The 16,202-nt window shown below is 43.5% G+C and overlaps 1 protein-coding gene across 4 annotated transcripts in view; it reads left to right on the plus strand.

The window, feature by feature from the left end:
* Nucleotides 1-16,202, plus strand: part of CAMK1 (calcium/calmodulin dependent protein kinase I) — a 104,916-nt gene that overhangs the window by 17,627 nt on the left and 71,087 nt on the right. For all 4 annotated transcript variants that reach the window (XM_040408460.1, XM_040408458.1, XM_040408459.1 and 1 more), the window contains exon 2: nt 7,157-7,293. In XM_040408460.1, the coding sequence (XP_040264394.1) occupies nt 7,208-7,293 (86 nt within the window). In that variant the 5' untranslated portion in view covers nt 7,157-7,207. The remainder of the gene's footprint in view (nt 1-7,156; nt 7,294-16,202) is intronic.

The following is a 16,202-nucleotide window of genomic DNA, read 5'->3' on the forward strand; positions in this document are numbered from 1 at the left end:
CCCAGTATTAATCATTGGTGGCAGTGGCCACAGGATCCCCTCTCCCGTGCTCCTCCGATCGGAGCCCCAGCTGTGTAAGCCTGGGGCTCCGATCGGTTACCATGGCAGCCAGGACGCTATTGAAGCCCTGGCTGCCATGTTCAGCTCCATGCTGCTGTGTGCACTATGCACAGAGCAGCAGGGACAGTGTGAGATCCTATTCACCCTGATAGAGATCTATCAGGGTGAATAGGACAAAGGTTCTAGTCCCTAAGGGGGTTAAAAGTTAGTAAAAAAAAAACACAAAAATATTAAGTATAAATGAAAAAGATTTATAAAAAAAAATACACATTAACAATAAACAAAAAAATACACATTAACAATAAACATATTAATTTTCAGCAGATTTGTGTAGGAATTTTTTTTTTTCTCAAAAATGAAAATTCCCAGAATATCGGTATAAATTATCGGCTATCGGCCTGAAAGTTCACAAATTATCGGTATCGGCCCTAAAAAATCAATATCGGTCGATCCCTACTCTCTAGTACCACCTTTTGGATTGAGGATTCCTTTGGGTCATGCGACCAGGGAGTGTGAGTGAAGCGCTTGTTATTACTCACCGCTCTGTGGTTACCCGCCGGCCCGAACCGCGCTGCACTTTCCTCCTGACACATCGTCAGGACATAGTGCACGTAACCGCGCAATATGACCTGACGCTGTGTGACGTCAGGACTACAGTGCAACGCGCGGAGAAGAAGCTGGATGAGCTGTGGAGAGGCGCCCCTACAGGAGACTTAAGTATTTTATTTGATTGGTGCTGGGGACATGGCTAGGAGGGGGAGGTGGTGGCACTTGGGGGCAAGCTGGTGACACTGGAAGGGGGGCAGCTGATGGCACTGGGGGGGGGCAGTTGATGGCACTGGGTAAAGCCTGATGGCATGGGGGAATCTGATGACATGGGGGCCAGCTGATGGAAAGGGGGGGGGGGGTGCTGATGAGTTTTTATAAAGAAAAACGTTCTTTTAATTACCGGTATATTTTTTTAATTAGATTACTTGATTAATTGATAGAATACTCGATTACAAAAATAGTCAATATCTGCAGCCCTAGCTACCCTATAAGTCAGTGTGAGGCCTTAAACTCAACTTGGGATAGAAGACGCCCTACGCCAACTTGGCGGTCTTTGCAAGGAGAAACTTGTCCTAGACTCCAAAGTCCTTTCACTCAGCTAAACCAGAGTCATGTTCCAAAGTCCTAGATGCCTATAGTCCCCCCCTCCGCCTTTTATATTGCTCTTATGTTGATATTTTCCTCAGATTTAATTTCTTTTCAAAGATGACTGTGTGAAGAAATGTCCCCCTTGAGTTTAGGTAGATGTTTGCATGCAGTGACTGATCATTGAATATTCATCAGTTGGACTGGGATCAAAGGCTGCGCTCCCTTCCTCTCAATGCGACAGCAATTAGGGAAGAGAGGAGAATGAGTGCCGGCTGAAAAGATGTCTATGCTTTAAAGACCTTATCGTCTCATCTGTTGATTTTCGGGCAGAAAGAATCCAGAAGATTTTTTTTGGTCATGTTATGGCCGAAACTCCTACTTCTACCAGGGTTGGACTGGGGTTCCTTGGACTCGCCTGAGGAAATTATTGACTGGCCCAGCCTCCATATCTTCAATAAGGTCTAATAGATTTTGATTTTAAAAAATAGACCCAACTGGCAAATGATTGTTATCCTCTAGTACTCTGGTGAGCCAGTCCAACCCTGGTTCTTAACATCTTGGACACTGTTAAGTGGGCAGATATGATCATAACCAATATTTTACCCAATTAAGATTTTACCCAACTATTGAGTGAAACCTTCACACTTCTATTGCTACCGAGGTCAACACGCGATCACAACCTAAAGGCACTTGCTTAGTTAGTTTTTTGGTTGAACTTGATTGTGTAGGCCATACGCCAACTCCCAGGGCCATTTTATTCTAAGGTGGTCTTGGGTATGAAGACAAATAGGTGACTAGTAGTCCATCTTTTTCTCTAGTGAATGGCCAATTAAATATGTCTTATAAGATGTTTACAACCATAGACTGTCTTGTGTTCTGTTTGGGTCTTCAAGGATTTAATGTCCTGTCTATGGTTTTTGTTATTGTATCCATCTTACTTTATCTTATGCCTTCCACTCCGAGCATAACTGTCTTCTTCTGGCTTTTATACTCATCTCCTTTACTTTTGATAAATATTAACTCGCTGTTATGTTGGCGTCTTGTGCCCACCGCCGTTCTGCTCCTCAAGGAAGGCACGGGCACTGTTCGCCCACCCTGCTTTCACTGCTGATTTAGCTGTTTTTGCTGGAGTCCTGTGTCTCCATGTTGCAGGCCACAGCCTGTGTTCATCTCCCAGGCCTCCTTGTGATTCCCATGCATTCATGCTCCCTGTCTCTTAAAAGGCGAGTGTGTGCAACCTAGACTTTACCAGCCGATGGATGGACAACTGGAGATATTTAAGGCACCTTTCCCTAGGCTGAGGTGCCTGAGCAATAGGTGTTTCTAGCATGCTAGTCCCTGCTAAGGTGTGATGTTATGTTTGTTTGCCCATCTACTGACCTCTGTCCAATTCCCGACTCTGACCCTGCTCGGCCTGTCCTGACCTGTGCCTTATTACTGTCTTAAACCTTTGCAGCCTGCCCTTACCTTGGCCTGTTACTGACTATGAGTTTGCCTGATCCCTTGGTGTCTCGCACTGGGTCAGCCACACCAAGACTACTCCAGGAGTTAGTGGCCTGGTGGCTTCCCTGCCGCAAAGCCCAGATCCTTGTAGAGGGGGTAAAGGTTGAATACTAATGAGACTGCCAGGATAAAGCCCTTAGGTTGAGCCCAAAGTAAAACTGGTTGGTTGACACACAGTGGTTCCATATCCACTGATCATTACGCTCCTGTTGACAGCAAATCGATTGAACTCAATGGAGACCTTATTAAAGATCTAAATTGAAGTGTAGGGTCAATTTTATGAATCATGGAAACAATGTCTCATGGGTTTCTATTTCTTATGTTGATTTCTTCATAAAAGACTTCTTGGAGAGTCTTCCTGGTCTTTTTCCATAGGACAGTTTCATTAGATATGTTTTTGAGTCTCCTACTTGAGTTCAGTGACTAATTTGGATCTTGATGAGAAACCAGGACATCCACGTTCACAAGACTGATAGGGTTGGGTGGCATCATTGTTGAGGGTGCCCTAGATTTCTTGTCTAAAAATAAATTGGGAGCCCTACTTCTGCTTTACACTCCAATGGGCTTCTGTAACGTTTGAGGAATACAGTATGGAGCAGAGAAGCCGTCATCGGTAGACTATTTCTGGAGGGGTGGTTGCTGCACTCAAATTGCAGAGGTTTCTAACAAATGTCAGAGGTGTTCTTATGGGTGGGAGGATAAGGGGGATCTCTTCGTACACTTATATGAGCTGCTGCTGTTGTCATGGTAACCCGTGAGATGTCGTTATTTAAAAAAAAAGTTGATTAAATGTATTCGGAAGGAAGAAAAAAATACTGATACTTGAAGAAGATATTATTGGAGACTAGTAATAGAACCAAGTGATATGATTTCTTGAGATTTGTATCTGTAGGAACTTCTCGTGACATTGGTGCCAAATACCAAAAATTTTTGAATGGTGGTTGGGATCTGTGAAATGTGACATTGGAATTTTAGTGGTGTTCGAGAATTCGGCCAATTTGGATCTCATCGGTCATGAAAGTTCTTGGTGTCTGGAAAAAACACCTTGGGTTTTATACTTCAACTTGGGGGTGACACAGAACCCCTCGACAGGCATAATGGCATGAAAACATTCATGTTTTTTTAATCCTGGACAACCCACCGAGACCCTACCTTATGGCATCATGAAGTGAGCATAACAGAGGCACCTCTTGTCAAAAGAAGCATTGTTGGAAAATTGATTGAAAGGGGTATTAGAGGGGCGTAACTTGTTTGTCGGGTGATTAGCTCTTTTATGGGGCTGAGACCACAACCCTTCCCCTAAGCCCCACCCAAAGTTGTGAGAGTGGCTAAAAAAGTTCGCACAAAATTGCATTCATGTAAGAAATTGTACAACAGGAAACTGTGCCCGAATGATGTGCTAATGTTTGCTTGATCAGACAATGATTGCTTCATATCAATAGAGCTAAACGAGCGCCAATCGTCTTGTTTTATTGCCAATCGCTGCTTGTTACATGTTGGGAATATGCTCCAGTATGTCCCCAATAAACCTTTCTTGCGCAATATTTCAGCCCACGTCATCTTTGACTTCCCCATAAACATGAACGTTGAGCTTGGTATACAATTTTATTAGAGGTACAGGATATGCTGTTACCCGAGACATCTGGTTCCACTTATTTTTGGGTAAATTAAAGTTTAGACAGGTTCCCAACAGATCCCAACCACCATACAGGATAAGTCATCAATATCAGATCGGTGGTGGTCTGACTGCTGGTAAACCCGCCGATCAACAGTTTGAAGTAGAGTTTTTACAATACCAGAATTTTGAGGTTGATTTCGATACGAAGAAAAGTATTGCGATACTCAATACCAATTAGATACCAAGCAAAAAAACAAACATAAAGTCCTTACACTCTCCCCCAGCTCCACCCTCACTGCCTTCTTGATCGATCCTTGCGCTCTCCCCCGGCTCTCACCTACACAGCCTCCTTGATCCTTGCGCTCTCACCCCTACACAGCCTCCTTGATCTTTGCGCTCTCACCCCTACACAGCCTCCTTGATCCTTGCGCTCTCACCCCTACACAGCCTCCTTGATCCTTGCGCTCTCACCCCTACACAGCCTCCTTGATCCTTGCGCTCTCACCCCTACACAGCCTCCTTGATCCTTGCGCTCTCACCCCTACACAGCCTCCTCGATCCTTGCGCTCTTACCCCCACAGCCTTCTTGATCTCTGCGCTCTACCCGGGCTCTCACCCCTACAGCTTCCTTGATCCTTGTGTTCTCACCCCCACAGCCACTTATTCTCCTCTCCCTATTGAAGACACATGCATGCTAGGCCAAGGAAATCCAGAGGATTTTCAGCAAAGTGTATCACAGCATGTTGGGTGTTGTAGTTGCTCAACAGCTGGAGAGTCGCAGCTTGCAGTGCTTTGTCCTGTACACGTATATGTATTTTCTGTTCTTGAAAAGTAGTGTCAACCAGTAATTGTCTGGCGTTATATAGGGGATTAGTAAGTATTGTTCTGTATAAACCTGCTCAGCTTGTTTCTAGGTGGTGTTACGTATTTGTAGGAACTAGGATATTTAAGAGTCTTACCATATGATTTATGTCACTACCCCATATTCTTTTCTTAAAGGGGTATTCTGATATAAAAAAGTAATGGCATATTACTAGGAAAAGCCTTCACTCTATGATTAAGTGAATAGGGCAGTCGGCAGCTGGTGACCGGGGCGTCATAGTGCAGGGGATGCAGTGCTGAATTAGTGCTGCATCCCCTTCATTTTCAGGGTCTGTGGGGGTACTGGAGGTCAGACACCAATCCATCATAAACTGCTGGCATATTCACTTGATATAACCTCACTTTATGAAAATACCCCTTTATAGCAAATGAACAGCATTTTTCTACTGTAATTGGTGCCTAATAATTTCTCTATATATCTTTATAGCAGTCACAGCTCTGTTTTTCCTGATACCAAGCTCCAAATCTCCTTCATAATCTTTAAGGCGAATGCTAAAATTCCTCCTGCAGTCACCACTAGAGGGAGCTGACTGCATACTGTTTATACATGGAACTCAGTGATAAGGCTGTATGCAGCAAGCCCCCTCTAATGGTGGCTTCACGAAAGTAGAATTTTATTATGTGACTGCCCGAGCAGGGGATTTGGAGCTCTGTATCACTATAAAACTCTAGCTATATAGCTCTGGAAAGTGAGGGACAACTTCCTACAGCTCCTCATATCTCAGGTTCCGGAACTTCTGTGAGTCGTGCCAGCCATCGGATATACTAAAGATATACTGGGCTCGTTATAGAGGTGTCAGGGTGTCTGTAAAGTTACCTTCCGCTGCTTTCTAGAACGTGTGACATCTGTCTTCTGCTGCTCTGAGTAATTCATTATAGTGAATCAATCGAAGCGTCATTTCGTACAAAGCTTTGCGCCTGACCTATTAGTCAGTGGACCGTGCAGACTACAGTGGTCCTACGATGGACTCAAATTTGAGGCCCCCAAGGTTACCAGCTGACCCTCATGGAATTCAGATTTCTGGGCCTGCATGCTGCACCATTGCATCAGAGTCCTACTTGACTCCCTTCCTGTTCCATGTCAATTAAAGGGGTTGTCCAGTGTAGAAAACCCATTTTCATACACCCTCGTGTATGGGGCTCGTGTCCTCCGTTCAGGAGCCTCATCTCTTGGCCAGAGTGGAGGGAGGTTAAGGTTCCCTCTTGCTTTGGAGGCCCTGTCCTGTCCTGCAGTAGCCAGAGGCAACATTGTCGTGAATGGTCATTGTGCAATTCTTAATATGTCCTGCGGTGGCGCTGCAGGAAAATTGAACACTGGCTGCCAAGTTTCCCACAGATTGCAGCTGATCGCTGGGGGTCTTTGCAGGGAGGGGCACTTTGTGCTCAGCTAACGGTTACAGGACCCTTCTAACAACTACAGTAGGGGTTATAGTTCAAAGTAGAGAGCCCCTTTTAAAGGGGTTGTCCAGCAGGATTAAATTATTTTTATATATGGCATGGAGTTGGTAAAAAAAAAAAAAAAAAAAATCTCCTCACTGATTCCCCCCACCACTGCTGTTCTGATGCTTACCAGGTCCCCGTTGCGCTGTACTTCTGATTCCGGCTGGATACGCAGGAGTCACGGGGCCACAGCGATGACCCGTGATTGGCTGAGCTGGCATTTCCTGTGTGTCACGGTGGGACCAGGAAGTGGAGACCAGCGGGAACCCTGCAAGTGTCCGGCGAGTGTTACTTCTTTGTTTTTTATATATATATTTTTTTAACTCCCTCTGCCCTATACAACAGCAAAATGAGTCTTGCCGAACAGCAGCTTTAAGGATATGGCTTAGATTTGTGTATTAATGGCCGCCTCCTCTGTATGCCTTTTTGATCTGATCAGCATGTACCGAGAAGAGAATATTTTAGTCTAACTCATTTGATGGATATATATATATTTTTTTTTTATTCCTCTTTTAGACTTGGCAGACATTTCTATCAGCGCTAAGTGGTAAAGGAATACCTTTCAGGATGCCCTTGGGAGAGGATGGGCCAAGCTGGAAGAAGAGAGCGGAAGACATACGAGATATTTATGAATTCCGGGATGTGTTGGGAACGTGAGTATCTCGGTGGATCATATATAATCCTTATCTGTATTTGAAGGGGAACGCCATCTTTGATCGACTTGAATTTGCTGAACGTTCCGTGTTTTGTTTTGTATTTTGGTGCAGTTATAGAACCTATAGGGCATGTTTGACGAGAATATTTTGTATTAATGGGAGCATTTTAGTCAACGGTGATGATTTTGCCAGGACAATCGCATAAGGCTGGTCTTGAAAAGGGTGCGGATAGTTCACACCCCACCTCAGGGTGAGCAGTTCAATTGCATTTTGGGGGCATTTTTGGGCAGCCTGAGGAGGCGTGGCTTCAGTTTCTTGAGTTTTTTACTTGTTGGTAAGTATTTGGAGGGCGGATTTTACTTGGATACCACGTGGATTACGCCACAAAATGCACCCCGAAATCTGCTTACAAAATCCGCCATATGGGTACTCCACATGAATTTTTGTCTGCTGCAGATGTCATAGGAAAATCTGCTTGTTGCATGCAGATTTTGCCACGCATTACGCTGCGGATACCCCATGGATTTCACACTGTTAGGCTACATTCACACGTCCGTATTTTTCTATATCTCGATTTTCGGTCCGTTTTTTGCGGATCCGTTGTTCCTGAAAATGTTTCCGTATGTCATCCGTTTTTTGCGGATCCGCAAAAAACGGAAACATGTATAAATTTCAATAAGCAAATAAAGTTGTTTGGATTTCTTTGAAAAAATAAAAATAAAAAATGAAAATGTAATTTCCAGGAACGGAATCCGCATAAAACGGATGACATACGTAATGACATCCGAATGTCTTCAGTTTTTTGCGGATCCATTGACTTTGTATTGTACCAGGATCCGAATTTTGCGGAAAAGAATAGGACATGTTTTACAAACCGGATTCCAAAAAAGTTGGGACACTATACAAATCGTGAATAAAAACTGAATGCAATGATGTGGAGGTGCCAACTTCTAATATTTTATTCAGAATAGAACATAAATCACGGAACAAAAGTTTAAACTGAGAAAATGTACCATTTTAAGGGAAAAATATGTTGAATCAGAATTTCATGGGGTCAACAAATCCCCAAAAAGTTGGGACAAGGCCATTTCCACCACTGTGTGGCATCTCCCCTTCTTCTTACAACACTCAACAGACGTCTGGGGACCGAGGAGACCAGTTTCTCAAGTTTAGAAATAGGAATGCTCTCCCATTCTTGTCTAATACAGGCCTCTAACTGTTCAATCGTCTTGGGCCTTCTTTGTTGCACCTTCCTCTTTATGATGCGCCAAATGTTCTCTATAGGTGAAAGATCTGGACTGCAGACTGGCCATTTCAGTACCCGGATCCTTCTCCTACGCAGCCATGATGTTGTGATTGATGCAGAATGTGGTCTGGCATTATCTTGTTGGAAAATGCAGGGTCTTCCCTGAAAGAGATGACGTCTGGATGGGAGCAGATGTTGTTCTAGAACCTGAATATATTTTTCTGCATTGATGGTGCCTTTCCAGACATGCAAGCTGCCCATGCCACACGCACTCATGCCACCCCATACCATCAGAGATGCAGGCTTCTGAACTGAGCGTGGATAACAACTTGGGTTGTCCTTGTCCTCTTTGGTCCGGATGACATGGCGTCCCAGATTTCCAAAAAGAACTTCGAATCGTGACTCGTCTGACCACAGAACAGTCTTCCATTTTGCCACACTCCATTTTAAATGATCCCTGGCCCAGTGAAAACGCCTGAGCTTGTGGATCTTGCTTAGAAATGGCTTCTTCTTTGCACTGTAGAGTTTCAGCTGGCAGCGGCGGATGGCACGGTGGATTGTGTTCACTGACAATGGTTTCTGGAAGTATTCCTGAGCCCATTCTGTGATTTCCTTTACAGTAGCATTCCTGTTTGTGGTGCAGTGTCGTTTAAGGGCCTGGAGATCACGGGCATCCAGTATGGTTTTACGGCCTTGACCCTTACGCACAGAGATTGTTCCAGATTCTCTGAATCTTCGGATGATGTTATGCACAGTTGATGATGATAGATGCAAAGTCTTTGCAATTTTTCGCTGGGTAACACCTTTCTGATATTGCTCCACTATCTTTCTGCGCAACATTGTGGGAATTGGTGATCCTCTACCCATCTTGGCTTCTGAGAGACACTGCCACTCCGAGAAGCTCTTTTTATACCCAATCATGTTGCCAATTGACCTAATTAGTGTTAATTGGTCTTCCAGCTCTTCGTTATGCTCAAATTTACTTTTTCCAGCCTCTTATTGCTACTTGTCCCAACTTTTTTGGGATTTGTTGACACCGTGAAAATTGGAATCAACGTATTTTTCCTTTAAAATGATTCATTTACTCGGATTAAACGTTTGATTTGTCATCTACGTTCTATTACAAATAAAATATTGACATTTGCCATCTCCACATCATTGCATTCAGTTTTTATTCACAATTTGGTTAGTGTCCCAACTTTTTTGGAATCCGGTTTGTATATTTAAACGGACATGCGGAACGGAACAACGGAAACGTGCTGTCCGATTTTGTCCAGGACCCATTGAAAATAAATGGGTCCAGATCTGGTCCAGATCTGTTCCGCAAAAAACGGAACAGATCAGGAAAGAAAAAACGGACGTGTGAATGGACCCTTAGGGCAAGTTCACATTTGTTTTTTTTTTCGTGTTTTTTCCATGGCAAAAAAAAGCCTCCAAGCAGCCTACTATTGATTTCATTGGGACTCTCTTTCTTTCCACTTGTAAAAAAAATTGCGTGGGGAAAAAAGAAAAATTGCACTTTATCTTGGCGCGGAATCTGCACTGACTCTCCCGTTGAAATAAATGGGAAGCAGAAAAAAAAAGCTCAGTACTGTCTGCGCGTTTTGGTGCGGATCTGTGCCAAAAGCCGCAAGCCAAAAATAGTTTTATACCCATTGGTTAAAAATAAAAAACACATCAAAAATACTTCAAAAACTACAAGAAAATCAAATCTGCTAGAAAAAATTAGCTACTGATTCTGTGCTGAATTTTGTAGGTGGATTACAGAGTCTGGCATGTGAACACTATTAAAGGGGTTTTCTGGACCCTGTCCTCAGTATAGGGTCTGATTTCAGGCACCCCCAACAAGGGGCTGCATAGTATGGCTTTCTCTTCCTAGGCCATTGACATCATGTACATCGGTCACATGACCTGTACGGCGCTGTGAGGAGGCTGGAGCACTGATTGGTTGGGGTCCGACAACCAGCACCCACCCCCCCCCCCCCCCCTGTCAATGGGCTATTGATGGCCTATCCTGTGGATAGCTCATCAGCATCTTACTCCTGGAAAATTCCTTTTAAAATTTTTACGGTGTGCTCATGCTTTACACGCAGATTTCTTGAGCGCAATCTGTCATGTGAACATGGCTGAAAGGTGCATTTATCAAGCTGAGGACTGGGCTTTGGGGCAGGCTGCCGACGCAGACCATGAAGGTGAAAGCAGTGATGGCGGCTTTGCCAGTAAATAAATGTATTACTACCAGATAATTCAGCCTGTCCCTGTATTTGCACTGAAAGCAATATAAACCCTGTCCATCTGTCAGCGCAGAGCCCTATAAAACCCATTGTTGGGTACTTCACACGCACATTTGTAATTGCATTTTGAGTAATGCGATCTCTCTTTTAAAAAAATCCAGTCTGCTCATGGGCCTGGTTTTATCCCTGCTTTCTGTCTAAGTTATTGGTTGCCCATAGCAACCAATCAGAGCTAAGTTTTTGTTTCCTGACTGGGCCTGGTTGATCAGGGAAACCGTCCTTGTGCCGGGATTGTCCAGAATTGACACAGATAATCCTGCCATAGGACTTGTCTGGGCCCATAAACATCCAGTGGGTGTTCCCGGATGGGCCTCAAATTTACCAACGCAAATGTTAGTAAGTATGGTTTAAAGGGATCGTCCAGGGTTCTACAGGAGAAGAACATGGCTGCATCACATCTGTCCATGGACTGGGATGAGCTGCAATACTACGTGCAACCTGTGGACAGGTGGGGGGGCTGTTTTTCAAGGGGGGGGGGGAAGTAACCATGTTTTTAACTACTGGACAATTCCTTTAAAAAATAAATACACCACCGTAATAGGTCGCCATGAATCAGAAGGCCAGGTCTTCTCATAGTTCTAACCTAATGGTGGAGAATGGAGATGTATTAAGACTAGTGCAAGGGAAATGCGGAGTAGTTGCCCATAGCAACCAAGGGTCTCTGAGAAATGAGTCGTGGAATCTGATTGGTTGTCATGGGTGACTACTCCACGTGGCAATAGAACCTAAAGTAACCTCCAAAAATCTCCAAACGGCGTAAAAATAACACGCGCTAATCGTTTTGTTCCACGTCCGGGATGCGGGTGATGTGCCATCCATACTGAGGTCACCCCCTCAGGATCTACACCAAACCACGGTACCACTTTCCCTTTCATTAGATGGTGACTGGACCGCTTTTCTTTTATTTGTACTGATTTTGAGGTTTTATTTTCTTTTCTCCATTCACCTCCAAAGAAAGGTTCCTGTTACCATTAGAGCTTGTTAGGTCACATGTTTGACAGCGGGGGTGGAGCTAAGTCGCTGTCTGTCAGAATTTTGGCAGCAGCTTTGGATGTGAATGGAGACTCAAAATTGGTACAATTTTATTTATTTTATCTAGATCTAAAGAACGAAACCTCGATAAAAGTGGAATTAGCTTAGTAATCGTTCCTATGCCTGTTACATGTCCTGTTATCTGTTGTTCTAATCCTTAGGCGCGATTATAATCTTCTAGAGAATCATTCGATTTGCTGTAGAGAGGAGCAGCAGCTGCCTGCGGCCGCTTATCTTTCCTGTATCAGTAGCGACGTGACTGAACCAACTACTCCCCTTTGTTAAAAGAAGTTACGGCCCCCTGGCACCGCTTATCTCTTCTCTTGTGAAAGTACCATTAGATTGTTGATCCAGCAACATCAGGTTTATAGATAGCGAAGCAACTTTACAGAAAATCCCCTCCCGTTTTGCGTATGCAACTTCTGTGCTGACTTGTGTGCGTCTTTAATAATCCTGCAAGACACAAACCCCGTGTGTAGTCTGATCCCGTGGTCAAGTACTACCCCATTCTTCTGCAGACGGAAGGGAATAATGCATGACTGCAGGATCAGACTACCATGGAGATGCACAGGATTTCATAGGAGCTGTATACAAAAAAAAACTGTATAATATTCTTAATGAAGACTATTTGCTAAGTTGCTTCATTTGTTATTTCAGATGCCCCGGAGCAATAAAATAATACTTGTTTCCAAAAGTGTACAGGTCCTTTAAGCCCCTGCTGTCTGGACACTGGGTGTCAGGCTGTCTGATCCTCCAGTGGAAACGAGATGACGGCGTACAACCAATTTGCAGATCTGTGCTTTGCCTTTACAGATATTCTTTGTTAAAAAAAAAAAAAAAAGCTCTTACTGTTTTGTATAGAAGAAACGAGGGGGCACACACACCAGGGAAACACTAGATGGATGAATAATTTGATGTTTAATAATTAATACTCTAAAAACAAACCCCTAAAATCACATAAAACGTACATCAAATAACTACAATAGCAGCCTATATCATGTACATATGACGCCACAAATATGGTAACAACTGTGCAGTCGGTATGGTGGTAAGCCACTGTTATGGGTACAATATGTTGAAGTTCAATGTGTGACAGTTCATCCAAACAGTGTCCCAAATCCTACGGTGCTGCACAGTAGTAGTGGTACTATAGGAAGTCCTCAAAATAGCCCCAACAAATGTATCAGATGGGGCAATGAAAATGACTATATGTCAATGTCCGGTGTTTGAAAGTAAGTACAGAGATGCGTACGGCTGAAGCGCATAGGCACTAGCCTCCAGATTACTTACAGTGTCCAGCCGCTTCAGGTCTCCCGGTCTCACCCCTCCTTGCTGCCTAGCCGCAGCGCGATTTCCCAGGTGGCCGAGCACGGCCGTCTGTGGCGTCCCACGTGACCTGGTGCTCTGGGGTTCCGGGCAGACGCTTAGATGACGTCACTGCTTTGCGGCGGTAATTTTGAATCTGGATCTGGATCTCTTGCGCTTTCAATTTGAAGTATAGTTTCTTCGTCCTTTGTCTTCTCTTTGAATCCACGCTCACTCTGTATGCCAGACGCGTTTCAGGGTCTTACGCCCCTTCCTCAGTGGCCACCGAGTGAGTGGATTCTCACTCCTTATATATGGTATTGGCCCACCCTCAATTATGCTTTGTTCAGCTTGTTGCAATATGTGGGATGGATTTGATTACTGCTGCATTTCTACTAACAATTTAAAATGTCACATTCAAGTTAAAAGCCTGATATATAATAAATATTACTCCCCTTAAACAAATACAACATTAAAATGTCTTAAAAATGTTTTTGGTGTAGGACTGCAGGCTTAAAACTGCATTATGAGGAAAATCGCATTAAAAACGCTTCAAAAACGCAACAGTGTGAATTGCGTCTTCCTTGCGATTTTTATGTTTTAATATTGTATAGAGTCAGGTGACCCCACCTAAAAGGATTGGACCAGGATTGTCAGTATAGCCTTCACATAAAAAGATAAAAAAGATAAGAAATATACAAAGATATAAAAAGGTGTAAAAAGGTGATCTTCATCAGGGATCATATATTGTAAGGGTAATTCATAATTGTGCAGTCATATATGTAGGGAGTCATCCGGTGGGGAGGTGAATCACAGTGTCAATAACTGACCCTCCTGTGATATCTCATCCCCACCGGACAGCCCCCCCAAGTGTTTACAGGAACCCGAACACCTCCATCTCAGCATTGAGACCCCTCGGTATAATGGTGTCATATTCAAAAATTCTACGGGATTCCTGTCGTGACATGTGAGCAATGTGATTCCCTCCTCTCCACATTTTTTTGACCCTTTCTATGGCAGTGAATTTTAGGCCAGTTGGGTCACAATTGTGTTGAACAATTGGAGTTCCTGCTGGAAGGAGTGAGATATATTCTAACTCACAACTATTTTTCTTTCGAGCGGGAGTTCTATCTACAGTGTACCGGTACCGCCATGGGCACCAGATTCGCCCCCAGCTATGCCAATCTCTTCTTGGCCCAATGGGAGAGAGAGATCATTCTACCCAGGCTGGGGACGGATCTGGTGCTGTGGCGGCGGTACATTGATGACATTTTGTTCATTTGGCGTGACACGACTGAATCTTTAGACTTGTTCCTTAGCAACATTAACAACAATGATAAAAATCTAGTATTCAGCCCGATTGTCAGTCAAGAAAAAGTAGAGTTCCTTGACCTGGAAATATGGATTAGGGGAAATAGGCTACAATGCAATACGTTTTTCAAGCCTGTAGCCAAAAATAGCTTCATCAGATTTGCTAGCTGCCACCTTCCGCGGTGGCTAATCAATATACCAACTAGTCAGTTTCGCAGACTTAAGCGAAACTGTACTATTGATAGCAAGTTTGATGAAGAGGCTGCACACTTGAAACAGCAATTGCTGGAGAGAGACTACCCCGTTCAGATAATTGACAAATCACTGGAGAAAGTGAAGAAGATGGAACGAAAAGGCTTCTTTGAGATAGGCCCACCACAACCGCTAGATGAAATGTTGAGAATTATTCTCCCTTTTAGCTCACAATATAGAACAGTAGAACGGAGCATTCGAAAACACTGGGCACACCTGTTAGATGATAAATTAATTGGCCCACTTCTGAGTGATGTTCCAAAAATAACGTATACAAGGGCAAATAATCTGGCAGGTAAAATAGCCCCGACCGTTAAAGCTAAAAGGGATAGTCAACAACAACAAAGAAAAAATTGGCTAACAACCAATGGTTTTTTTAAATGTGGTAGATGCACGAATTGTAAGATCACTAGTTTCCCCAAAAAAACAACTAGGGTGAAATCTACAACAAATTCCTTTAGTGTAGAAATACAAGAGTGCCTTACGTGCGATTCCACTGATGTCATATATCTACTGGAATGTGGATGTAAGAAACAGTACATAGGCAGGACTAAAAGGACACTTAAAAAGAGGGTAGCCGAGCATGTGGCGAATATTAAAAAAGGCTTAGAAACGCATTCCCTATCGAAACATTTTAAAATTCAACACAATTGTGACCCAACTGGCCTAAAATTCACTGCCATAGAAAGGGTCAAAAAAATGTGGAGAGGAGGGAATCACATTGCTCACATGTCACGACAGGAATCCCGTAGAATTTTTGAATATGACACCATTATACCGAGGGGTCTCAATGCTGAGATGGAGGTGTTCGGGTTCCTGTAAACACTTGGGGGGGCTGTCCGGTGGGGATGAGATATCACAGGAGGGTCAGTTATTGACACTGTGATTCACCTCCCCACCGGATGACTCCCTACATATATGACTGCACAATTATGAATTACCCTTACAATATATATCCCTGATGAAGATCACCTTTTTACACCTTTTTATATCTTTGTATATTTCTTATCTTTTTTATCTTTTTATGTAAGGCTATACTGACAATCCTGGTCCAATCCTTTTAGGTGGGGTCACCTGACTCTATACAATATTAAAACATAAAAATCGCAAGGAAGACGCAATTCACACTGTTGCGTTTTTGAAGCGTTTTTAATGCGATTTTCCTCATAATGCAGTTTTAAGCCTGCAGTCCTACACCTAAAAACATTTTTAAGACATTTTAATGTTGTATTTGTTTAAGGGGAGTAATATTTATTATATATCAGGCTTTTAACTTGAATGTGACATTTTAAATTGTTAGTAGAAATGCAGCAGTAATCAAATCCATCCCACATATTGCAACAAGCTGAACAAAGCATAATTGAGGGTGGGCCAATACCATATATAAGGAGTGAGAATCCACTCACTCGGTGGCCACTGAGGAAGGGGCGTAAGACCCTGAAACGCGTCTGGCATACAGAGTGAGC

The sequence above is a fragment of the Bufo bufo genome, chromosome 9 (genome assembly GCF_905171765.1).
Source record: "Bufo bufo chromosome 9, aBufBuf1.1, whole genome shotgun sequence".
NCBI classification, from domain to species: domain Eukaryota; kingdom Metazoa; phylum Chordata; class Amphibia; order Anura; family Bufonidae; genus Bufo; species Bufo bufo.